This window comes from Chiloscyllium plagiosum, unplaced genomic scaffold (assembly GCF_037043375.1).
Source record: "Chiloscyllium plagiosum isolate Xiang-an unplaced genomic scaffold, Cpla_swu_hap1 HiC_scaffold_18, whole genome shotgun sequence".
NCBI classification, from domain to species: Eukaryota; Metazoa; Chordata; class Chondrichthyes; order Orectolobiformes; family Hemiscylliidae; genus Chiloscyllium; species Chiloscyllium plagiosum.
In genome coordinates, this window is record NW_028270156.1 from 50516780 (window position 1) to 50542879 (window position 26100).

Consider the following 26100-nt stretch of genomic DNA (forward strand, 5'->3'; position numbering starts at 1 on the left):
ACACATGATTAGCTCTCCCACCAGCCTTCTCTGTTCCAAAGTAAACAACCCTAACCTATCTAATCTTTCCTTGTAATTGTAGTTCTCCATCTTAGGCAAAATCTTGTAAATTTTCTTCTCTCGTGCACTCTCATCCGTTCTATAATGTGGACTCAAGCACTGCCTGCAGTACACCAGCTGTGACTTATTTTGCATTTTATTCAGATCCAGTATAATTCCCCAGCTTTTACGTTGTATGCTTCAACAATAAGTACAAGACCACTTCATTCACCTGTCTACCCATCTTCAAATATCTGTAGCACTCCGTGCCATTCTGTTCTTCTACATCATTAAGTACCTACAACTTCATTATTCCTTAATCTTATTAACCTTCACTAAATGCGATTCATAGCTCCTTGAAAGTGGAGTCGCAGGTAGATACGATAGTGAAGAAGGCATTTGGTATGCTTTCTTTTATTGGTCAAAGTATTGAGTACAGGAGTTGGGAGGTCATGTTGCGGCTGTACAGGACATTGGTTAGGCCACTGTTGGAATATTGCGTGCAATTTTGGTCTCCTTCCTATCGGAAAGATGTTGTGAAACTTGAAAGGGTTCAGAAAAGATTTCCAAGGATGTTGCCGGGGTTGGAGGATTTGAGCTATAAGGAGAGGCTGAACAGGCTGGGGCTGTTTTCCCAAGAGCATCGGAGGCTGAGGGGTGACCTTATAGAGGTTTACAAAATTATGAGGGATAGGATAAATAGGCAAAGTCTTTTCCATGGGGTTGGGGAGTCCAGAACTAGAGGGCATAGGTTTAGGATGAGAGGGGAAAGATATAAAAGAGAGCTAAGGGGCAACGTTTTTACACAGAGGGTGGTACGTATATGGAATGAGCTGCCAGAGGAAGTGGTGGAGGCTGGTACAATTGCAACATTTAAGAGCATTTGGATGGGTATATGAATAGGAAGGGTTTGGAGGGATATGGGCCGGGTGCTGGCAGGTGGGACTAGATTGGGTTGGGATATCTGGTCAACATGGACGGTTTGGACTGAAGGGTCCGTTTCCATGCTGTACATCTCTATGACTATGACTCTATAAATCATATTTTCCTAGAATGAATTCCATTTGCCACTATTATGCCTACATGACTAGTCCATTATTGGTTTCCTGGAGGTTATAGCTTTGTTATTCACTGATAATCATCAAGGCTTGAAATATACTTTTATCGGGCTGCACTTCGAATTTGTCAGGGGATACTTTTTGATTTTAGTGGGTGATGTTTTGTTTGCACACTCGTTTTACAGTTCCATTAACTCCTACATTAGGTGATTGCATACTATAACAATACTATCTGATTTTGTGTTGAGATTTGTACTCAGACAGAAGAAGAATTAGAGGAATTTGTTAATATCCTCAGTAATCATTACCATTTCCTGAAAATTAAAGCCACAACACACAAGGTAATGTGGACACAACCGTACCTAGGTACAAGACCAGTTAAATTTCATAAGTACTTTTTTTAAAAAAGAAAATGGGCACACTTCTATACATAAAAAGCCATCCTTGTAAGCATGCTTTTTACAGACTGGTGAGATCAGAACTAAACTATTGCATCTTTGTTTCTAACACAACCACTACACCGTTATTCATTCATAATGTGTAAGTTGTGATAACATATAAATGTGAATCTTGATGAAACAAGAGCATTCAGTATTAAATTACTCAAATCACTCAGTCTTCATTTCAACAACATCCATTAAAGGCATCCCCCTTAAGTAGTTCCTAAATTTCTGCCACTTTAAACTGGACTCCATGCTCATTTGCAAGGAATTCATTATCTCAACTTGCCTCATTCTAAGAAAGATAATTATTTCCTAAGTTGAAAAGTTTAAACTGTTTTCTCCACATTGCAGGCTCTCTCCCCACTTTGTCAGATTATTCTTGCCCATCATTTGCAGACCCCCTCCCCCGTTTGCATGTCCTTACTCCTTTTTGAAATCCGTCTCCCTCATGCCCTTTAACAGTCCTACCCCCTGTTACAGCCACTCATCCTTCCCTTGGCAGTTTCTCTTTCTCTCTTGGCAGCCCGCTCCAATTTGACCTACGACCCTGATATACATATTTATTTAGCCTATCTCTGTCTCAGACTGCTTATTTACAGGCCTAGCTAAATAAGTTAAAGGAGCTCACCAAATTTCGACTGCTTTCAGGTCAAAGTGATGGATAATGAGCTACACTTCTCAACTGCAAGTTTAAAAACCACTTTTACTGTTCTCATTTATACTATCTGCTAACCTATTTCATATTCCCTTTTCACCTTCCTAATATCTGTCTCCACTTTACAACTAGATTTTCCATATTCTCATAATTATACTTACTATTTTTAGCTTAACATTATCCTGCCCATCCTTTTTTTAGTTTTAGTTTTTTTGAGTTGTCAGTTCTTTATTTATCCAAGGAGCTCTATTCTGTGAAGGGTTCTCAATTTTATTAAAGAAATGTATTTATTTTTTCACTCTATTCATTTCATAGAATCATAGAGATGTACAGCGTGGAAACGGACCCTTCGGTCCAACTCATCCATGCCAACCAGATGTCCTGACCCAATCTAGTCCCATCGCCAACTCTTGGCCCATATTCCTCTAACCCTTCCTATTCATATAGCCACCACATGTCTTTTAAGTGTTGTAATTGTATCAGCCTCCACAACATCCTCTGGCAGCTCATTTCTTACATGCACCACCCTCTGTGAGAAAGTTGCCCCTTAGGTCCCTTTTACATTTTTCACCTCTAACCCTAAATCTATGTCCTCTTTTTCTGGACTTTCCCACGCCAGGGAAAATACCATGTCTATTTACCCTATCCATGCCCCTCATAATTTTATAAACCTCTATAAGGTCACCTTCAGCCTGCAATGCTCCAGGGAAAACAGCCCCATCCTCTTCAGCCTCTCCCTATAGCTCAAATCCTTCAACTCTTGCAACATCCTTGTAAATCTTTTCTTAACCCTTTCAAGTTTCACAACATCCTTCCAAGAGGAGGGAGACCAAAATTACGCACAATATTCCAAAAGTGCCTAACCAACGTCCTGTACAACTGTAACATGACCTCCCCACTCCTATATTCAATGCTCTATCTAATAAAGGAAAGCAAACCAAATGCTTTCTTCACTATCCTATCTACCTGTGACTCTACTTTCAAGGAACTATGAACCTGCACTCCAAGGTCTTTTGAGGATTTATCACTACTGATTTATTAATGTTTGCTACCTTATCACCCTGCTTAATTTTGGCTGGATCACCCTTTAATTAGCTTTTCTTTCCTGTATATGGTCTAGTTCTGTTATATTTGACCACTCAGTATCCACTGTTTGAGGACTACTTTACGACTTATGTGAAAATTCGAGGATGAAGCTCTATTGGTATGAGATTGTTGAAACAAAGAGTGAGATTGTTGAAACAATGGTCCTCTGGAACTGTGTCCTGTTTGAGATTTCAATTGTTGGATTCTTATTTTTAATCTGGGATGGGTGAACTGAACCTTGGACTGAAGTATAGGAGGGTCAACTTTGTTAATGGCAAAATAGTTAGCCTGGCCTTTTGTTCTGGACCAGACCAAACTTTCTCAAAATATATTAATAAGATAGTCTAGACCCTAACATTTTCTTAGTTTAAAGATAAGTGTAAGATGTTGCATTTCAGATGCAATTCAAATGGTTGAACTACTCAACATTAAACAAAACACATTTTAATTTTACATTATAGTTAAAATGCAGACAAAATAAAAATTAAAAAACTGGCTTAACTGTAACTCTATCAAAATCCTTAACACAATAATATATATATTAACACTACTAATTAACTATTCTAATATCGTAACAACCCATAAATATACCCTTGGCAAAGGTAAATTCTGGAAAGTGGATGGTCTCACATGCAATTCTGACAGCAGGAAGACAACACCAGCTTTTAGTTTTAATGGAGAGAGGAATAAGAGCTTCACATCCGGCCTCAAGACTCTAGCAACTACAGAAAGTTAAAACTACAAATCCTGGTTCTGTGGGAGCTTGACCCCACCCATTCCCACATTTTAAAATAAAAACTCAAAGCCTGACAAGCTGTTTACTCTATTGGCTCTGAGCAGGCTGCTCAGTCCCTCTGTCTGAGACTTCCTTCATTTAAGAAAAAGGATAAAATAGACCTCGTAAAGTCGTAGTATTGCAACACTTTTCACTGCCCTGCTTGGGCTATTAATCTCCAGAACTTCTTGTTCTGTCTGTATGTATCTTATGGTAATGGTCTTTCTTCTCATACACATTATGTTTTGTCCTTTAGCAAGAGATGGGGAAAGGAAGGATTGAAGTCTGCGGAATGGTAATTGATGTGAAATTTGTGGTCCTTACATGACAGTAAACCATGAAGACCAATAAAGGACCAACTAAGTTGTGTATCTCACTCCAACAGGTTGTGAATTGTTTGTAGAGATCGTCATTATTAAAATCTATCCTGGCATGTTTTTAGTGCCATGTTTGCCATCCAAACTCCAGGAGTTAGTGTTAAAGACAGTAACACTCAGGATTTAAAGCTACTAAATACTCAACTGATCATTCAAATACAAATTGATTTATTTCCAGAAAAAAAAGTTTTATTATTATGAGTAATGTGACACATGATGTGGGAGGAATAGCTTCAACAAAATTGAAGTGCAACCTTTAAAACAGACAGATCTGGCTGAACAATACAACAATAGATAAGAGGACAAGCAGTCAGTATGGATCAATATTTGTCTCTCTCACTTGATTCTTGTCCAACTTTACTGGAGTCATTCACTTGACTCCCATCCAGTTTGGCTGCAGATGTCTTTTTCCAATACTTCTCAGGAATGTCTACCACAATTGCATCTGGCACACAATTGGCAAATACAGCCAACAAGTCAAGTCAGTGGCATACTGGCACAGAACAAAATACTAAAATTTCACTCAGATCTCGGTCTTCTTGAGGAAACTGACATCAGGAGACATAGACTGCTGGGTAGGCATGGCAGAAAACCTGCCAATAATGGTACATCAGCATCTGATGAAGAAGAATAGAGAGAAAACTATCTCTCTGTGAAACATGATAATGAGAAGGAAGAGGAGGAGATGGTGAAGATGAGAATGGAAAGAAGTAAACAGAGACTCAAGCTCGTTTACATTTGCCTTTAATGCCTCAGTGCTACCCTTACCTCATATCATCTTGAAGCCGTCTTTTGCTGTTACTTGAGCCATTTGCAGCATAATCATTACCTGTGGGAGTACAAAGTAAACTTTGGTCACTCAAACATTCTATCATTCTTAATTTCATCCTTGGAAAAATAAGCAAGTGTCACATTGTATGGATCATGAGAAGATGTGACAAACCTGGTGTTGAAATGTAGAATCTGTTGTCCCATGCAACCTACTTATTGAATGAGTGGAAGGCCTTGGTATCGATAGTTGAGGGATACTGTGCGGAAGCTCACAAAGTAATGTGAACCTTGGGATTGGAAACAACTTTGTAAAACTGGATGGCCCTTTTCCTTTGTAGTCCTGCTGTGAAATGGAAAGTACAAATTTGTGCAGATGTATTTTAGTCTTCTAGTCATTTCGTTAGTGCAACAGCCTGGCTAATGATATAGAGATTGCCCAGAGATGCTGGAAGTGAGATGGTTCTATGAGAGCTGAGTGTAATGATTACCTTTCAGTCAAAGAGAGTACAGTGCAGTTAGATTTTGGATGCATGTCCAAAGGGAAAATGCAACAGAGCTATTTCAGTGCATTTTTTTAAGTGAGTTGCAATCAATTTGTATGCGTCCCTTTAATAAAGCCTTGATATGACCAATGCTGCCTCTCTGTATGAGTAAAATTTAATATCTGCTTGACTGCTTCAGGCTGAATTTTACCAGAAATTGGCTGTCCATTTTGATGAATTTCATGCAGGATTTCTCTTTACAAGTCTTGGTGAATTTTCTCATGCTACTGTCTGTGAATGACCTCTTTAGCTATGTAGCATGCCAGTACAGGCCATTGCTCACGCTAACTTGCCCCTCGGCAGTGATGGGACTTATTGCTGGGACCACCCTGGATCATTGGTATGGAGCCATGTTTAAAGCTCAGCTGTGCACCAGGTCAAGAGCTGCCCTCTATTGTGATAGGGCTGCTTTTCAGGGCACACAGGTGGGATATCTGACACTTGATTATAATACAAATGCACATTTGTAAAAGCATTGCTATTTAAAAACCAAGAGTTACAGACCTTTAGCCTTTATCCCATCTTAGAACTCTGTCTAAGGGAGTGCTACTCTTTCTCCAGTGTCCATGGAGCCTAATAAAAGCTGCATTTGTTTTTGAGAATAGACAGAAACTGCTTGCCTTTCAAGCAGCAATGAATTAATAGTCAATGAGTGGTCACTGCACCAGATTCTCATTTATTGGAACTGCGTGTCAGTTAAATACTGTCTGGCTTGTTGTATCTCATGCTGCGGTGCTCTTCCTGCTCAACATCCTCATCTCCCTCCTCAGAAGATTGCTGCTGGTCTCCCAGCCCTTCTGAGTCCATCATGTCCCCTTTTGTGTTTCTGCTGTAGTTGTCTAGAGTATAGGATGCTAGGATTATATGGGAAAATCTAGGGTATACTGCATGATTATGATCAAGTTTATCTACTTGGCAGGTCAGGGCTTTAAAGGGAGAATGGATGGGGTAGAAAATTGGAGTTGGCTGTAAGATGTGAACCTTAGAATTGTAAGCAGCTAGCTTGAGGATTTCCACTGAGCTTAGCAAAAGAATATTATGGCAAGTATGTAAGTTAGCTCACAGAGCTGGAAGGTTTATTTTCAGACATTTTGTCACCATACTAGGAAACATATCAGTGCGAGTCTCTGGTGAAGTGCTGGTAGTATGTCCTGCCTATCTATTTATATGTCTTGGTTTCTTCTGATGGGTGATGTCATTTCCGGTTCTTTTTTTCAAGATGTCCTTCTTTGTCTGTATGTATGGAAACTAGTGAGACTAGGTCGTGTCTTTTGGGACAACACACACATCCTTAGACAGGCAAGACAAAGACACGCACAAGAATTCTTAGAGGCATGACATTCTGACCAGAACTCCATCAACAAACACATCAACTTAGATCCTATCTACCTTCCCTTGAAAGGAGACTCTCACTGGTGATGTTACCTAATAATGGTGATGAAATGTCTGAAAATAAATCTTCCAGTTCAGTGAGCTAACTTACATACCTATCATCAACCTGAGCTACAAATCTTGTCAAAGATCGCTAGAATATTGTGGTTTCAACTGGACATGGCAAAGAATTCTGGAAGCTGTTTGTGCCACTTTGTCAACAGTGTTCAGTGTCTGGTTTAGGATTGCTAATTAGTCTTCCACTGTATGTAGTAAGGTCTGTTACATATTGCCCATTTGAACTTGATAATTGCATTCCAAGTCTTACAAGCAGCATAGGACCCATTTACAAAGTTAAGCAGCCTCCTTCCTGCTTCACGCATCTCGATGGGCTGCTTGCCCATTTTGGGCTTCACCTAAAAATTTCACCAAATCGGTCTTTCAACATGAATGGGGCAACTGCAATATTTGTCACTTGCCTGTCTCAGTTGATTGGAATTAATTGTGCCTGAGGTCTAATTTCCTCCAGGTGCTTTAAGTAAAAGTGAGGATCTTGGAGCTGCAGCATCCTTACAGAAAATGGAAATGGTAGTATAAAGAGTTACATCTGACTGTGTGATATACTAATTAGATACTGTATGCACCATCAGAGGAAGTGATGGAATGTCACATGCTCTCACTGCTATGCAGCCTGGTGGCAAGGTAAAGCATTTGGCTGAGAATTTTGTGAATCAACTCTTACTAACAACTAATACACGTGCCCTCATAGTCAGCTTGGAAAAGTGAAAATCTCAGAACTAAATATGTAATAAAAAACTTCAAAAGTGTTTTTGGACAGGGTAAAGAGGACATCAGTGGAAAGGTCATTCATAGAGGCAGTGCAAGGTTTGATTTGTCTTCATGTATAATTCAATGCTACGATTTGATGGAGCACTGCTGTTACAATTCCTTGTTGCTGAAATGAAGAAGGTGAAAGTAAAATTGTGATGGTTTTGAGCAGGCAAAATGAATGCATTATTTAAAATATGCACTTGGAAAATCATAAAATAGCCACTGAATGTTGTTCTGCATAACTTTGTATTTATCTGTCACTCATCTTCTGCATTATGAAATATACTCCATTATCAGTAGTACAAACCTCTATACATTTGTGTCTCATTATTGAGCATAGTTAAAAATTTCCTGGAATTACATTCCCTAACATATTCTCAAGAGTCACAGTCCTGTACAGCATGATGGCCATTCTCAGAAGTAAACCGTGCTTCCCTTTTTATATTTTCCCACTTCTAATTTATGCTCCTTTTCCTTCTGTCCTAGAGGTATTTTTGTTTCCTTAGACAATTGCTCATGGAGTAATAACAACTATCCTTGCCTCACCCATTCCTCATGATTGAGCCTGCAGACAATACCTTCAGCAGGCTATTGAGCTGAGGAGTCATGTTCTCTCTTAAGATTCCTGTGGGCAGTTGACCATTCAAATCAATGCAATTGAGAGAAGGAATTACGGTACATTAGCTTAGGAGGAATTAAAGTTAGTCATAGTTGTCCAGTTGTTAAGCTAAAAACAGAGAATCCCTGCAGTGTTGAAACAGGCCATTTGGCCCATTGAATCCATGGTGAACCTCTGAAGACCATCCCACTCGGACCCAACCCCTACCCTATAACACTGCATTTTCTTGGACATTACGGACAATTTAGCATCGCCAATCCACCTAACCTATGCATCTTTGGACTGAGGGAGGAAACCTGAACACCAGGAGGAAACCCAGACAGATATGGAGAGAATGTGCAAACTCCACACAGACAGTCACCCGAGGGTGGAGTCGAACCTGAGTCCCAGGTGCTGTGAGGCAGCAATGCTAACCACAACACCTCAGAACTCCCATTCAATGTGGCTGCATACCAAACTATTAGAAAACTATTTTCTTTGAATTTTCCTCTCTCTGCTCCCCGCTACTTCAACCCCCCCCCCCCCCCACCCCCGGCCTTACATTTCCAGCTCACCACTATCTCATTTCGAATTGAGGCAAGTTTACACATAGCAGGCCCTGCTAAGGCCATGAGATTTAGTACCATTTTCTGCTGCAAATTATAAGCACCATCGAATAATGTTATGCTTCAGAACACCCAATATTCAGATTTTCTGACTTTCTCCTTGGTTTCAGGAGCTTACTGGATTTAGTAGCAATGAAAAGGTCTACATACATCCAGCCAAGACTGCAACAGATGCTGACAGATTTTTAACAAATTATAAACTTTGGTGAGTCACAGTGGGTATAAAGAAAAGTGATATTGGGTAATGACTTGCAATGTGGCACAGTAACAAATGTTAATTTTCCAGTTTCATGCTGCCAGAAACATTGTTTGTTCTGAGAGGGAGAAACTATTAGTACTTGGAAATCAATATACTAGTCCTCCATTTTGAAGTATACAAGATGATTCAGATCAATATGCATCCTTCAGATGTTTTACAAGTTTTTTCTTTCCCTTCTGGATTAAAAGTCTATATGGTCAACTGGTGCATGTACGACACTTAGTCTTGCTCTTGTTTAAAGAGCAGAAACTAGTACGGTTCAAGTGTACTGTAAGCAAGCAAGCTCTTTGAGGAATATACAACCTCAGAAAATTAGCTCTCAGAAGGAAGTGATAATGTGCTCAAGGTAGTTGGAACTAGAACTATTTATCTCATTTCTGATTCAGGAGCCAGAATAACATGTGGGTTCATATACCTACATTCCTATCAACTTATTTTGGATCTATTTCTGAATCAAATGCCATAGTTTTAGACATGAAAATATTGATCCAGCATTAAGAGATTAGATTATAAAGAAAGGCTGAGATGACTTGATATATTTTTATGAAAGAAAATAGGATTAAGAGATGCAATATAACAAATTTTAAAAATGTAAAAGGATGAGTAAGATAATTATTTAGCATAGACAATGAACACAAGACTACAGGTTATAGTTGCATAATGTCACAATTTCACAATGTAATTTCCCAAGCAATAAACAAAATTACATGTTAGAACCATACTTTCCCCTTATATGAAGCAGATTGACAGAAAGCCTTATTCAACCACATCAGCTGATTATTTTAAAGGAATGCACTTCAATATCGTCTACATAGGGATGACATGCTTACATTTCTCTGATTATCTTCATTGCAAATAAAAATTTCAAAAATGAACAAAACTGCAAAAGGGAAAGGTGGATTGATATTGAACAGGAAAAAATATATCATTTTATGTAAGGAGAATTTTTAAGAGGTTTTGAAAGATAAGTATGAGGCCGGCCTGTAAACAGAGATATGACAGGACATACTGGAGTAGGTGGCCAAACATAAAGTCAACACTAACATTCCTTGACTTTGTGGTTGTCCACTTACTCTGATATCTCCTACCTATCTATATTTACAATGTTAACTCATTCTAACTCTCTGTCACTTCAATAATTCATGTTCTGATTTTTGAAAACTGTTTCTACAAATTTAGGCACAATGACAAAACTCCAAAAGGACAGGATAGAGAAGGTTGGACAAGAGGAGGAATTCAGAAACAGTTTCCTCATAGTTATGCTACTAGCTCCAAGATTCATCAGCATGGCCCAGACTACAATGTAACTGAAACTTTACGCCGGATTCAGCCCTACGTGGTGAGGTAGGAACCACATTGTAAATTCAGTAAGCGACTGCCTGTATGCCAGCTTGCATCATTTTCTGTTTCGCTGACCTTTATTGGATCTTACTTAGGTACTGCCTCAATATTCATTCTTATTTTCAAATCCCTCTGTGGCATCCTTCCTCTCACTCTCTCAATTTTCTCACTCACTCTCTTTCTCACTCACTCTCTTTCTCACTCTCTCTCACCTTCCTCAACTGTACAAGGTTCTGAGATTTCTGCAGTAAACCAATTCCACCTTCCTATTCTAAATTATTTGCTCCATCATAGGCATTCCTTCAACTGCCAAGGTCTCAAGTTCTGGAATTCTCTCCATAAACAATTCAACTCTAATCTTTACAGTTAGCCTTTAAGATGGTCCTTAAAACCTACCTTATTTACTTAGTGCTTGGCCACCCACTCTGATGACTCCTTACATGTCTAAGCTTACAATGTTAAAGGTGCTATTCTAATGTAAGTTGCTGTAAAGGAGGGCAATGAATTCTAATAAGAGACCAGATGAAGATCAACATAAAATATAAATGGAAATAATGAGGGCCTTAATTAGTGGTGTAGTAAGGTCAACAATGGGTTTTCCTGCCCAAAACCAGCCATCTTTAGCCAAATCAAATTCATTTCCCACCTCCAGGCCTACTCCCTCTGGGCCTACGATCTCACTCCACATCTTAGCATCGACCCTGTCAAGTATGCTACATGTTTTATTAAAATCCTGTCTCGTTCTTCTAAATTCCAATGAGTATAGGCACAATCTGCACAAACTTTCCCAGTAAGAAAATCTCTTCATCTCAAAAATCAGCCTACTGAGCCTTCTTGGATTGTTTTAAATGTAAGGATATACTTCCTTACATTAGGAGACTAAAACTGTACAGAGTGCTCGAGGTGTGTTCTTGTCAATGTCCTCCCCAGCTACAGCAAGACTTCCCCAGTTTTACACTTCATCCCCCTGGAAATGAAGGCCAACATTCCATTTGCTTCCTAATTACTGGGTGTGTCTCCATCACTGTTGCAATCCATGAGGACTGCCTATTTGTCAGTCAAGATAATACGCTCAAAACACTGGAGTTGGGCATGATCCACAACCTTCTAACTCTTAGGAAAGAGCGCTACCATTGAGCCAGGGGTGACAACATGAAATGCTGATATACCATCGTTCTGACGCCCTGCAAAGAAGGATTTTTATGTTGATGCACAACATGCATCATATCTTTTTATTAGAGCAGTCATAAATTATTGCTCTTTAAACCCGGAAAAAGACAAACTGCTTCATAACAGTTGAATGAAAACAAAATGCTGCGCGCGCTGGAGATCTGAAATGAAAATAGAGAAGGCAGGAGAACCTCAGTGGATCTGGAGCATCCGTGGAAAGAGAAGCAGCACTAATGTTTCCAGTTCAATGACTCTGCTTTGGAAAGTTGAAATTCTGAGCGTGTTGCAAAGTGTGAATTCATTATGTGTGTAAAATGAAACTGTACTGAATGAGCACATAGGGGGAGGTGTAATATATAGAAGAGGTGGATTTCAGAATCTTTGAATCATGAAAAATTTATATCTGACAACAATATGTGAGGAAATAAATGTTAATGCATTTTCCAGCATCTTGAACTGCACAATGATTGATTGTGTTAAGGCGAGGTTAGAGATCATGTAATGTAAAGAGTTGGAAATCCGTATTGGCATGTTTTAACTTTTGTGCAGCCAGTCAACAGATTACACTAGTTCTCCATTCATTCCTGCAATCAAAAAGCCATCATGATTGCAATACCCACGGTCTCTCTGAAATCTAACTCGAGTGTTGCTATTGCCATTGCCAGACTGGGTCTCAGTTTGCTGGTTTTCCAGTGGATCTAGAGTGAGGAGCTGACAAGGGTGAAAGAAGTAATAGTGGTTGGTAGCAAGGGTCTGTTGGTTACAAATTTAGCAAAAGGTTGACAGACCATTAAGGCAGACCTTTCAGCTCACTAGTGTTTAGATTAGAATCCTGATGAAGGGCTTTTGCCCGAAACGTCGATTTTCCTGCTCCTCGGATGCTGCCTGACCTGCTGTGCTTTTCCAGCATCTGCAGTCCTCACTTTTGCCTAGTTGATTTTCAGCTCACTAGTTAGGCCAGTGCTCCCCTATATTTGTATTAATGATTTGACTGAGACCTTGTGAATTACTCCGAAGCATGTTTCAGTGAATAAAACGAAATTATTTACTGAAAGAATGGAAGGAATGCATAAGTATGTCCTGAGATTGATCATGAGTCCTCTGTATTACTCTTACAGTACCTTTTCATGTCACAGTGTTCAAAATCCTACAAAGGAGAACAGTCAATATTTGTACGAAGTTCAAAAAAATCCCTTGTACAGTCAACCCAGTTTCTGATCTTATTGCATCTATCGTGCCCAGAGCAATCAGATGACTCTGAATTGCAATTAGATTTAACCATGTGAGGGACAGTATTGAATAGGTACTGAAGCAGCCTTGTTGGATTCAGTTTCTTGATGATGCATTTAAATTCTTTAATTTATATATACTTCTGCACCTGTTATATAGGAAAGATGCATTGATATGTAACTTTAAGAGCATTTTGATTCAATATTGCCCCTTCTTTAATATTCTATACACCAATTCTTTGCCACCTGCTGAATTTCTTTGTCTATTTTTCTTACTACATGATTGTTATATTTGCATACTGTTAATCTGATTACTTAGTCAAAAATGAATTTTTCAAGATATGTCATGCTTCAATACAGCTTTTGAGGTGTGAGTTTATTTCTGAAAATACCATCATTGCTATCTGTAAGAGCCTTTCAAACCATAAGTAACTTTTTAATATATGGTGTCTATGGATTATCTGCTTCTATGTCAATTAGCTGTAGTTCTTTATTGAAATGTTAATTTTAACAATTGAATTACAGTATTTGTTATAAAACAATTAATGTTGAAGAAGAAATTAAACTGTAGCAATTAAATAAGAAATCTTTAATTTAAGCAAGAACAGTAAAAGATTTTTCATTTTTCTTTTTCTGATAGGACATTAAAGTCTGTTGATGAATTTTACGATGATCACACTTATGATCACAAATTGCGTCCGCCTGGGCTGACCCTCTGAGGGTAAGTGCTGTTGTCTGTTGAATTTGAAATATTCCATTGGTTTTCAGGAAACTTGAAAAGCACACCACCGAATGTCTCTATGTTGCAAGATATGAACTAGCTTCCTCAAAATAGCAAAATTGGAAACAGTGAGTATGATAGAAAAAGAAAATCTGGTCACTATCAAAGAAAAGCTAGTCAATGTAGGGTTGATTCTTTTTGATCCATATAAACGAACAGAATTTTGTTTGGACAGTTAGTGGAGCGTAATGGGTCCAGGGATGTGTAGGTTAAGTGGATTAGCCATGGGAAATGCAGGGTTACAGAGATAGAGTAGGGGAATGAGAGTGGGATGCTGTTTGGAGGGTCAGTGTGAACTTGTTGAGCCGAATGGCCTGTTGCCACACTGTAGGGATTCTATGATTCTATTAAATAAGAGAGATAACGGCACATAATTGAATAATTCAGGTAGTTATTCCAGAACATATTGTATACCTAGGTTGCAGCTACAGATTTGAACTTAATTAAGAGGTTTAGGCATTTTGTTTAGATATGACGAATGCTAACTAGGCATTTACCAACAGACTGGAATGTAATCATGATTTTCATATCTTAAACGCAAAAATCTTGTATTATTTCAAGACCAAACACTATTAGCAATTTGATTTAGCTTTAGACAAATGGCCAAGGTACTCGGTGGTGTAGTCAACGGAATAGAGTTTAAGCTATGGACTAGACAATTGCTTCAGTCTTCATAATGTTAGCTGGAAATGACCATTCATTTAAGATTGACCAACGGACAAGCTGCCTAACAGAACACAGTGTGTGGGAAGTAATGGAAGGTAGAGCTGTGTTATCAGCACAATGTGAACATTGATTCCGTGTCTGTAGGTAACTTTTGAAAAGGGGCAGATGAGTGTATGGCAGAGGGAGGATGAATCTTTGAGAATTCCTGAAGTTCCTGTACAGGCGTAGGAAGAGAAACTATTGGTACAGAAACTTTAGTTATAATTGAAAAGGTATGGGTGGACCCAGGTGAGGGCAATCACATGGGCCCAGATAAGAAAGCTGAGAGTGGAGATGTGTTAGAGGAGGATGTTGTGATTAATTGTTTTGAAGACTATAGAAAAGTTGAAATGGACATACAGCAATCATACACCAGAGTCAGTGATAACACCACTTGTGACTTTGGCTATTTCATTACTGTGAAGAGAGCTGGAAAAATTATTGGAAGCATTGAAAAAATGTTGAGAGAGGGGCATGCCAAAATTTAGGAGACAAGGGCACTTTCAAGGAGTCGGGGTGTCTGGACAAGTGAAGACGGCTAGCAAATACAGGAGGGTGAAGGATAAGGTTTGGGGAGTGAGGGTCGCAGTTTTGAAGGAGAAGGGTGATCAGCATAAGAGTGTAGAGACAGGCAGTTATCACAGGAATAAAGAAAGGAAGTTAGATGTGAAGTATGTTTGTGGGAATGGGATTGGGTGTCAGGAGTTTGGTTAATGGAGGAACATGCAATGGCATTTTGGTTATTAAAGGGGAAGCTGAAGAGAAAATTCACATTTGCATGGGGGTACTAGTTCAAGTTAACAAAGACCATTTTGGAATTGATATCAAATTACTTGCTGCATAAAAAGTGATTTAGTAGCAGAATGGAGAACAGGGTCGAGTTTTGGAACAATGTTCTGAAATCATTTAAGAACTAACTGGATTCTATAATGTCACAAGCTGAGGTGTATCATGCTCGGTTGCGCTGTTCCCAACAAACAAATAAATGGTTGACACTCTCAGCCTATGTTGATATAGGAAGAGTGAACCATTGGGGAACACACCAGTAGCTGAATAAAACTGATTATCATCGTTCAATCTGTTCAGAAGGATGCTTCGACTTTTATAATTAAATGATAATCGGCAATATTATAGAAGATCTTTGCAATCATATTGCTCTTTGATTTGAAGGATTAAACATGGATTTAGCAATTTGGTTGCTTCAGTTGTGTTAAAAAACACTAACTGCATTTCTGAATAAAATGTTTTGTAGCAATGTAGAGAACTCTTAGGTGTCTACTTGTCTTTCAATACTTGGACAAATGCTGTAGTCCTATTGCCTATATTAATAATGAATTCAAACACTGATTGAGAATGCCTATAGGTATATTAAATGTTAAATGAATCAATATATTATGGACAACACTGGGGTTATGCTATGATACAGCAGAAGAATGATTGCTTACAGCCAGTGAACTCAAGTTTGCTTGTGTTTTCTCTTCCAATCTCAAATTAGAATGGTCAGTTAAGTGGCCATTCCATTACCCCTCGCAGGTTTTTCATCAATTATGTAAATTAGTCAGGTTCCACATTCCTTTGAGGTATGATCCTTCTTGTTTGTTATTCATAACCAAGTAATAGATGTAAGTACAGAAATACCCATTTAGGATTTCTTCAGTATAAATAATAAATAATAGACACAGTGGAAAACACAATCCTGTCAAATGAAACTAATTGTTTTGCTGTATCACGAATAAATCAGAAAACAGAAAATGCTAGAAATACTTTGGTAGCAGCTGTGGAGAGAGTTAATATTTACGGTCAATGATCTTCCATCATACTTGTGAAAGTTGGAGTTCTGTGAGTTCTTGTGGTGCTGTGATAATGTCCTATCCTCTTAGCAAGAAGCTTTGGGTTTTAGCCCTATGGCAGGACGTTTTGGTCATTGGCATTCCTAATGCAGCCAATTAGGTTGTTAATCAGTCTACAAACCCATCCAATATGGTTGTTGGCAGGTGGTAAGAAAGTCTTTTGGTCATCCATCCTGCAGAAGGCGATGGCAAATGACTACAATAGTTTGGTCATTAGTGTGGACCAATCCATAGCCTAATCATCAGAAGTAAAGACAGAAGAAAAGGCAACAGGTGTCACAGATTATAAGCAAATCCTGAGGCAGAGAAAGAGAAATGTGGTAAGGCTGTAATGGGTGAAAATAATAGCGATTGAATGGCAAAGGGCTTTTACTGCAAGGAAAAATATATTAATAGGACAAAACAAAGAGGCAGAATTTCTTTCAGCTCCCTGTCTCCAAACTCAGCTATATAGGGGAGCAGGGGTGGGCATTGGATCTGGTGGGAGAGTGCCATGATGCAGACCCTGCGATCTCTCTGTTTCTGCCCAACTCTATTTGGTTTCATGCCTTACACATCTGAAACAATACACTGGAGAGTTACCAAGTGAGGAGCCTTGAAAGCACACTTGGCTGGATTTGCTTGCAGGATTTTATCTAGTGGGTTGGCAGAAAGTCCCTTGTTTGAAGTCACCCTAAGGAGTTTGATATAATGGGGAATGGGGATGGGTGTAAGGCTGTTGAGAACCACTTTCTGTCTTTCCTTCCAACCAATGACCCTGTCCCCCTCCTGCTTTCACTCACATTTCTGGGTCACTGGTAAGTGTAGTACTGTCAGTAGCCATCATTTCCAGTGGTGCTGATAGGGAATGGTGAGCAACATCTGATGAAGTTTCCTGATGAAGGGCTTCTCCTGCTCCCCGGATGCTGCCTGACCTGCTCTGCTTTTCCAGCACCACGCTCTCAAGCTACTCTCAGGGTTTGGGATGTGTGTGCCCAGTGTCTTAAGGCCTACTGAAGGCCTGACTCTGATCGCTTAAATGTCCGTTAAGCATTCTTCCAGTCTTTCCCCAACAGAGGTGAGGCAGGTTCACATTGGTTCTCCAGACTCTGGATGAAACTCCTGTCACTAACATTAAATTCTACCCAAGGTATTGTCTGGTGAAGTTCTAAGTGGCATCAGCAGAATCAGTAATTGTCTAAAAAAAAAACAGAGATGATGGTCATGGGCTCAAATTGGTGAACTGATTGTTGACGAGAAGGCTGTTGGCTTGAAAATTTGGATACTGTGCTTCAAAATTTCATTGGGCTTCATTAGACAGTGTAGAAAGCTGAGGAATAAAGGTCAGAGTTGGAGTGGGCTCTAGAATTGAAGTAGCCAGCAAATTGAGATGCTGAGCAAAGTAATCACCCAGTTAGTATTAAGTCTCCCCAGTATACAGAATATTGTCTAATGTAATTGCTTTGAAAGGATTAATGCTGAACATTGCATTAAGCTCCACCTGATCAGATGACCTCATCAGGATTTGGATGGGGAAAAGCAAAACAGCTCTGAATCCTGAAGGAGGAAGCCATGCCATCTCATCATCTTTGTTATGATAGCTATCATACTAATGAAAACTGTACCTGATTGTTATTATGCAATAAGCTGCACCTTGTTTAAGGTAAGACTCTCTCATCAGGCTGGGTTTCCTCCACCACACTAGACAAATTAGGCCCTATAGATCATAATCTAAAATGATGATGATGGCAGCAAATTTAAATTATGGTGATGAAGAGTCCAGTGAATAAGAGTTTTGGCCTGAAATGTTGATGTTCTTGCACCTTGAATGCTGTCTGACCTGTGGTGCTTTTCCAGCTTCACATCTATTGACCCCAGTGAACAATGAGATGGACACAGATGAGGGCACATTGGGATATTCTTTGTTGAGATAAAAGGAAGATATTATTCTTAAACATTGTAAGCTCCAGTCCTTATCTTCTGCTGTTCAAAATAAACTCACTATCTGCTCTTTCATGTTTCTACTGTTCAAATCAATCTTCTAGAAAGCTTTATTTTACTTGTCAATTGTTTTATCTTTTACATTTAAAAATAATTTACAGCCTGTAAGTACTTTGTAATTTCTGCCAGAGTTTGTACTGTTATTCTTCTTCTGTTCATAAATCCTGACCCATGATATTTTGTTGGATTGTAACTTAGGACTTTTTATTTCTGTCAAATTCCACCATGACAGTACTTCTAAATTTACCAGAAATTTAAACTTGCCACATTTAAAACACGTGGTTTTGCAATGAGTTGCACAGAATTGCTGTCAAAATGTTATTTCTACAATTGCTTCCTGATTGACAGATAATTCATGCCCCAGTAACCTTGCAATATGTTTGTGGCATGTTAAACAGAGCTGTGCTAAAGTCTTTTGGAAGGTACTTTCACTTAGGATAGTGTAAGACAACACAAAGTGATAAAGAATGTGACAAAATCTGTCTGGAAGAATGCACTGGAAGATAGCATTCACTTCTGATTTGCATTATCCTGTACAACATCATAGACAAAATTAAAGAGGCTTGCATAGAGTATTTACGATGAATAGATGCACCTACATGTAAGTCACATTTTTAAAACTTCCTTTTTATTTTTCAATATTTTTCATTGTGAACTGAAATGGGAAAATAACTCATCTGAAAAACTAAGGATTGTTGAGCCATTGCTGCACTTTTTAAAAGCAATTAATCTGACACTCATTGTAAGTGCTATTTGCACAGCTGCTAGTTCAAGCAACAGTGGGATGAGTTTTATAGACAAGTTGGAGCCACGAGCTTTGTACAAATGAAGATGTAGCTGATAATAAGTAACTTTTTGGTCTGTGGACTACAGACTAGTTATCAATGACAAATTCCATTTGACTGCTAACTAAGTTAGATAGCTGAACAGTTTGGAGTTATGTACATGTTAGGAAGAAGCCATCAGATGTCAACACACTCAGGAGCTGTCTCTGTTCTCTGCATTATAAAACCAGTTCATTTTTTTCTTCAGCAACTGCTGTAAGCTGTGTCTTTTAAATTAACACGTCAGAAACTTTTATGCAAGTGTGAATCAGTTACCCTGTGCCTTCTAAAAATGAGGGGAAGCATCTGGAGAAGGAAGATTGAGAAGCAGCATTCTGATCGCAGCAATAAGCTCAGTAAATTCTGCGAATTGGGATCACTGAACTGCTTTCCCAGTCTGATCTCTTCATCCATAACATTTTTTTTGTGTGTCTGTTTGAATATGTGTGGAAAGAGGGTTTTGAAGGGGTTAGAATTTTAACCTGTAGTGTTATATGCCAATGGTTCATAATAGTTAGCCTGCAGCTAGAGTCTATTTACTTGTTCAATATAGTAATTCTTATTAAGTACAGAAACCTAATCCATATTTGCTGTCAACATGGGTCTGAAAGTGATGTAAAATATGGAATTCTGCATATGTTGTAACATCATTAAACTTTGATAACAATGCTAAGACTAGTGGGACCTAATTTTCAGCTCACCCATCCCAGTGTACCGTAACACACGCTTAAGGAGTTAGGACCAGTTTTAAGGGGACTGTCACTATAAGAGAGGACAAACATGTGGGACAACCTCAAACAGCATATTAACCCATTGGCAGCCTCTCCTCAGTCAGTAGGGACATAGGATTATGAATGGTAAGGAATGATGAAAGGAAAAAAACGTTTTAGGTAAGGGCATGAGTGTGAAGACAAATCTAAGGAACAGCTTAGCCACAGGCTTTGTGAAATGTCTGATTATAACTGTGAGATATCTATTGACCACACCAAGGATACTATTTCCATTAGTCATCATTACGGCTTCTTGATATGACTTTCATTCCAAGTTGACCTTAACTCCTCTTCATCCTCCTCTCTCCACTGACCACTCATATCATTGGTACAATGGCACAGCACTGCACTTGCTTCTCTACTGACGCTGGGAAGACATTTTCACGGAGTTTCCCATTATACCACAGCTATCAAAGTGAGGCCGTTTCATCTCACCAAGTATGTTGATACATGGGTGCTATAAAAAAGCACAAAGCAGCTTGTCCTGGTTGGCATACTTCCACAGATGCTTCTCTTTTTTGCAGTATGCCAACTTAGAGGATTCCTTTTGGGAATCAGTGGTACCAGGAAAGGAAGAAGGCAATAAAATAATAAAAATAATGACATAAATAAACATGTGGACTGGAGCAGCAATAGGAAAGTAAAACTAAATTTAACTCTATAAAGATTTTTTTCTTTCGATTAATGAAGGATCTGAATTCCAAAGCAAATCCAAATGTCATGGTTATGGAGTCATGTGTTTTGTTATCTTCTGACAATTTCATGAAAACACCACAGTCAGGAATTCATAAAGAAGTCAATAAAATGTGCAGTTGGATTGATACGATATTGTTATAGCAAGTGTTTAATGTTTTAACTTGCTTTGGTTTAGAAATGAATAGTTTCATTGCTTTGGAAATATGCAAAATTTCAGTCCTCACAGCATTTAGCGCATCAACAAAAATATAGAAACGTCGGATTGATCACAGAATATTACAATGCAGTAAGTTTTTTATCCTGATGATTGGCTGCTTCATAGATAGTTCAGGTTCTAACATAATGTTTCAATTAAAGTCATACAGCATGGAAACAGACCCGTCGGTCCAACTAGTCCACGCTGACCATGTTCTCAAACTAAACTAATCCAAGCCTGCATTTCGCCATATCCCTCCAAACCTTTCCTATTCATGTATTTATCCAAATGTCTTTTAAATGTTGTAACTATACCTGTGTCCACACTTCCTCTGGCAGTTCATTCCACACATGAACCAAAGGTGTTGGATTTACTACTGAATATAGAAGGATGGTATCAACGTTTTTATCTTGCACTCCCAGGGAAAATGCAAGAATGCCAGATTTTAAAGGGGACAACAATTTATACTGCATGGGAAATAGTTGGCAAGTCAGATGTGGTGTTGCTACGGAAGCCATACTTTTGTGGATATCTTTGTGTTTTGCTTCAAAAAAGACCTAATGCCTGGACATGTTCTTTATTCTTACAGAGGGCAGATTCCATCTCATGAATATATATTGCTTCTAGTAAGTATAGGTGAACAACATTGTGTGCCTGACTCGTAATCTTGAACTGATTGGTCATGTAACCCTTAGCACATTCAGAATTATTAATGCACTGTCCTCTGCAGACAAATGTAAAAGCTCCTGTCATAATTGTGCTAAGAGATGAAACAAGAACTACATTTCAAGAGATATAATTGGACACGTTCTCTAGTTGGTAGTGTACAACTTGTAGTGATCTGCAAAGGTCAGTTCTGGAGAAACAAGTATTCACATTATCTACTAAAGTCACATAACCAAAGTTGACAATGGAACAAAGATAGATGGCACTGTACAGTGTATAAATGGAGATGCAAAGTTGCAAGGACGTATTGGTAGATGAAGTGAATTGGTAAAGGCATGATAAACAGTTTTCGATGAATTTTTTAAAATCCATTTTAGACCTTAAACATAATGAACAGGGTATTTCTTAAATCATATAAGAAATTGAAACATTGAAGCTCTAAGTAGATTTGAAGATCCACATGTGGATCACTAAAAGAACTTCAAAAAATAATCAAAAAAGCTAATGGAATGGTCGCATTTATATCTAGAAGACTAGAATACAGGAGAGTAGAATTCATATAGTTACACAACATTCATAGAGTCATAGAGATGTACAGCATGGAAACAGACCATTCGGTCCAACCCGTCCATGCCAACCAGATATCCCAACCCAATCTAGTCCCACATGCCAGCACCCGGCCCATATCCCTCCAAACCCTTCCTATTCATATACCCATCCAAATGCTTCTAAATGTTGCAATTGTATCAGCCTCCACCACATCCTCTGGCAGCTCATTCCAGACACGTACCACCCTCTGTGTGAAGAAGTTGCCCCTTAGGTCTCTTTTATATCTTTCCCCTCTCACCCTAAACCTATGCCCTCTAGTTCTGGACTCCCCGACCCCAGGGAAAAGACTTTGTCTATTTATCCTATCCATGCCCCTCATAATTTTGTAAACCTCTATAAGGTCACCCCTCAGCCTCTGACGCTCCAGGGAAAACAGCCCCAGCCTGTTCAGCCTCTCCCTATAGCTCAAATCCTCCAACTCTGGCAACATCCTTCTAAATCTTTTCTAAACCCTTTCAAGTTTCGCAACATCTTTCTAATAGGAAGGAGACCAGAATTGCATGCAATATTCCAACAGTGGCCTAACCAATGTACTGTAGACATGACCTCCCAACTCCTGTACTCAATACTCTGACCAATAAAGGAAAGCATACCAAACACCTTCTTCACTATCCCATCTACCTGCGAATCTACTTTCAAGGAGCTATGAACCTGCACTCCAAGGTCTCTTTGTTCAGTAACACTTCCTAGGACCTTACCATTAAGTGTATAAGTCCTGCTCAGATTTGCTTTCCCAAAATGCAGCACCTTGCATTTATCTGAATTAAACTCAATCTGCCACTTCTCAGCCCATTGGCCCATCTGGTCCAGATCCTGTTGTAATCTGAGGTAATCCTCTTCGCTGTCCACTACACCTCCAATTTTTGTGTCATCTGCAAACTTGCTAACTATACCTCTTATGCTCGCATCCAAATCATTTATATAAATGACAAAAAGTAGAGGGCCCAGCACCAATCCTTGTGGCACTCCACTGGTCACAGGCCTCCAGTCTGAAAAACAGCCTCCACCACCACCCTCTGTCTTCTACCTTTGAGCCACTTCTGTATCCAAATGGCTAGTTCTCCCTGAGATCTAACCTTGCTAATCAGTCTCCCATGGGGAACCTTGTCGAACTGAAGTCCATATAGATCACATCTACTGCTCTGCCCTCATCAATCTTCTTTGTTACTTCTTCAAAAAACTCAATCAAGTTTGTGAGACATGATTTCCCACGCACAAAGCCATGTTGACTATCCCGAATCAGTCCTTGCCTTTCCAAATACATGTACATCCTCTCCCTCAGGATTCCCTCCAACAACTTGCCCACCACTGAGGTCAGGCTCACCGATCTATAGTTCCCTGGCTTGTCTTTACCGCTCTTCTTAAACAGTGGCACCACGTTTGCCAACCTCCAGTGTTCCGGCACCTCACCTGTGACTATCGATGATTCAAATACCTCAGCAAGAGGCCCAGCAATCACTTCTCTAGCTTCCCACAGAGTTCTCAGGTACACCTGATCAGGTCCTTGGGATTTATCCACCTTTAACCGTTTCAAGACATCCAGCACTTCCTCCTCTGTAATCTGGACATTTTGCAAGATGTCACCATCTATTTCCCTACAGTCTATATCTTCCATATCCTTTTCCACAGTAAATACTGGTGCAAAATATTCATTTAGTATCTCCCCCATTTTCTGTGACTCTACACAAAGGCCGCCTTGCTGATCTTTGAGGGGCCCTATTCTCTCCCTAGTTACCCTTTTGTCCTTAATATATTTGTAAAACCCCTTTGGATTCTCCTTAATTCTATTTGCCAAAGCTATCTCATGTCCCCTTTTTGCCCTCCTGATTTCCCTCTTAAGTATACATTCCTTATGCCCGAAACGGTGATTTTCCTGCTCCTCGGATCCTGCCTGACCTGCGCTGCTTTTCCAGCACCACACTCTTGACTATAGTTACACAACACCCTGGTTAGACCATATCTGCAGTACAATGAGGATTTCCGAGCAAATGTCTCAGAGGAATGCATGGCATAGAGGGAATGCAGCATGGATTAACTGAAATGATACTTGGACTCCATGGTTAAGCTATAAGAAGACATTACACACAGTATGAATATACTCAATGGATTTTAGAAATTCAGGGATGATTTGGTCAAACATATCATGATTTTAAGGGGAAACATTGGAAATAAACTATTAATGATAGGTGTGGAATCTGAATCTGACAGCATGTGCAGTCAGAGAATCATATACCACAGAAACATACTCTTAGGTCCAACTCGTCTGCACCAACTAGAAATCCCATTCTGACGTAGTCCCATTTGCCAGAATTTGGCCCATGTCCCTCTGAATGGCATGGTGGCTCAGTGGTTAGCATTGCTACCTCACAGCGCCAGGGACCTGGGTTCAATTCCAGCCTCGGGTGACTGTGTGGAGTTTGCACATTCTCCCCGTGTCTGTGTGTGTTTCCTCCGGGTGCTCTGGTTTCCTCCCACAATCCAAAGATGTGCAGGTTAGGTGAATTGGTCATGCTGAATTGCCCATGGAGTTAGTTGCATTAGTTAGGGGGGAATGGGTCTGGGTGGGTTACTCTTCAGATGATCGTGTGGACTAATTGGGCTGAAGGGCCTGTTTCCACACTGTAGGGAATCTAATCTAATCTAAACCCTTCCTATTCATATACACATCTAAATGCCTTTTAAATGTTATAATTGTACCCACCTCCAGCAGTTTCTCTGGCAGCTCGTTCCATACATACATCAACCTCCGTATGAAAAAGTACCCCTCATCCTTTTTAAATCTCGCCCCTCTCACCTTAAGACTACACCCTCTAGTTTTGCATTCCCCCACCCTAAGAAAAAGACTTTGGCTATACACCGTATCCAAGTCCCTCATGATTTTATAAACCTCTATAAGGCCACTCCTCAGCCTCTGGCGGTCCAGGCAAAAAGGCCTCAGGCTATCCAGCCTCTTCCTATAAGTCAAACCCTCCATCCCTGGCAACATCCTTCTAAATCTTTTCTACACCCTCTCAAGTTTAGCAATATCTTTTTTATGAAAGGGTGACCAGAATTGTACGCAATAAACCAAATGTGGCCTCAATGTTCCGTAGAACTGCAAGGTGAATTCCCAAAACTTATACTCAGTGTTCTGACTAATAAAGGCCAAATGCTTTATTCACCACCCTGTCTATCCGTGACTCCACTTTCAAGGAACTATTCACCTGCACTCCTGGGTCTCTTTGGCAACACACCCGAGTGCTATCATTAAATGTATAAGTCCTGTCCTCCTTTACCTTACCGAAATACAACACTGCATATTTATGTAAATTAAACTCCCATCTGCCACCCCTCAGCCCACTGGCCCATCTGATCAAGGTCCCATTGTCCTCTGAGACAGCCTTCTCCACTGTCCACTAATTTCAGGAATGAATTTAGGAAAAGTTCTACATTAAATGTGGAGAGGTATTGACCTTTCTCTACAAACAGCAGTTGGTGGTAGAGCAATAGTTCATTTTATTCTGAACTTTTTGTTAATGAAAGCCCTTTAGCGATATGGACCAAAAGTGATATATGGAATTCAGGTGAAAATCAGCTCTGCCACTTCAAAGGACAGAACAGGCTTGATGAATTAAGTGGCTTATTCCTGTTCTATGATCTGAGAGACTTTGCCATCAGGAGGAAAAGAAAAACAAATGAAAATTCAGTTTGCTGGACTTGTTACTCAGAGAAGTTAGGCTGTGTGTACAACCTTCTACAGCTCTAGGTGAAATGATGGTACATAAAAAAAAGGCAATTGCACTTGTGAAATGAAGAGAAAATTTCCCAAAAGAAAAACACATTTGGCACTGCTTATTCTGAGTAATACTTGTT

The 26100-nt window shown here is 39.4% G+C and overlaps 1 protein-coding gene across 3 annotated transcripts in view; it reads left to right on the forward strand.

Annotated features, from left to right (window-relative positions):
- Positions 1-26100, forward strand: part of saxo4 (stabilizer of axonemal microtubules 4) — a 151348-nt gene that overhangs the window by 92851 nt on the left and 32397 nt on the right. For all 3 annotated transcript variants that reach the window (XM_043705996.2, XM_043705995.2, XM_087996611.1), the window contains 3 exons: positions 9283-9377; positions 10611-10775; positions 13812-13892. In XM_043705996.2, coding sequence (XP_043561931.2) covers positions 9283-9377; positions 10611-10775; positions 13812-13890 — 339 coding nt within the window. In that variant the 3' untranslated portion in view covers positions 13891-13892. The remainder of the gene's footprint in view (positions 1-9282; positions 9378-10610; positions 10776-13811; positions 13893-26100) is intronic.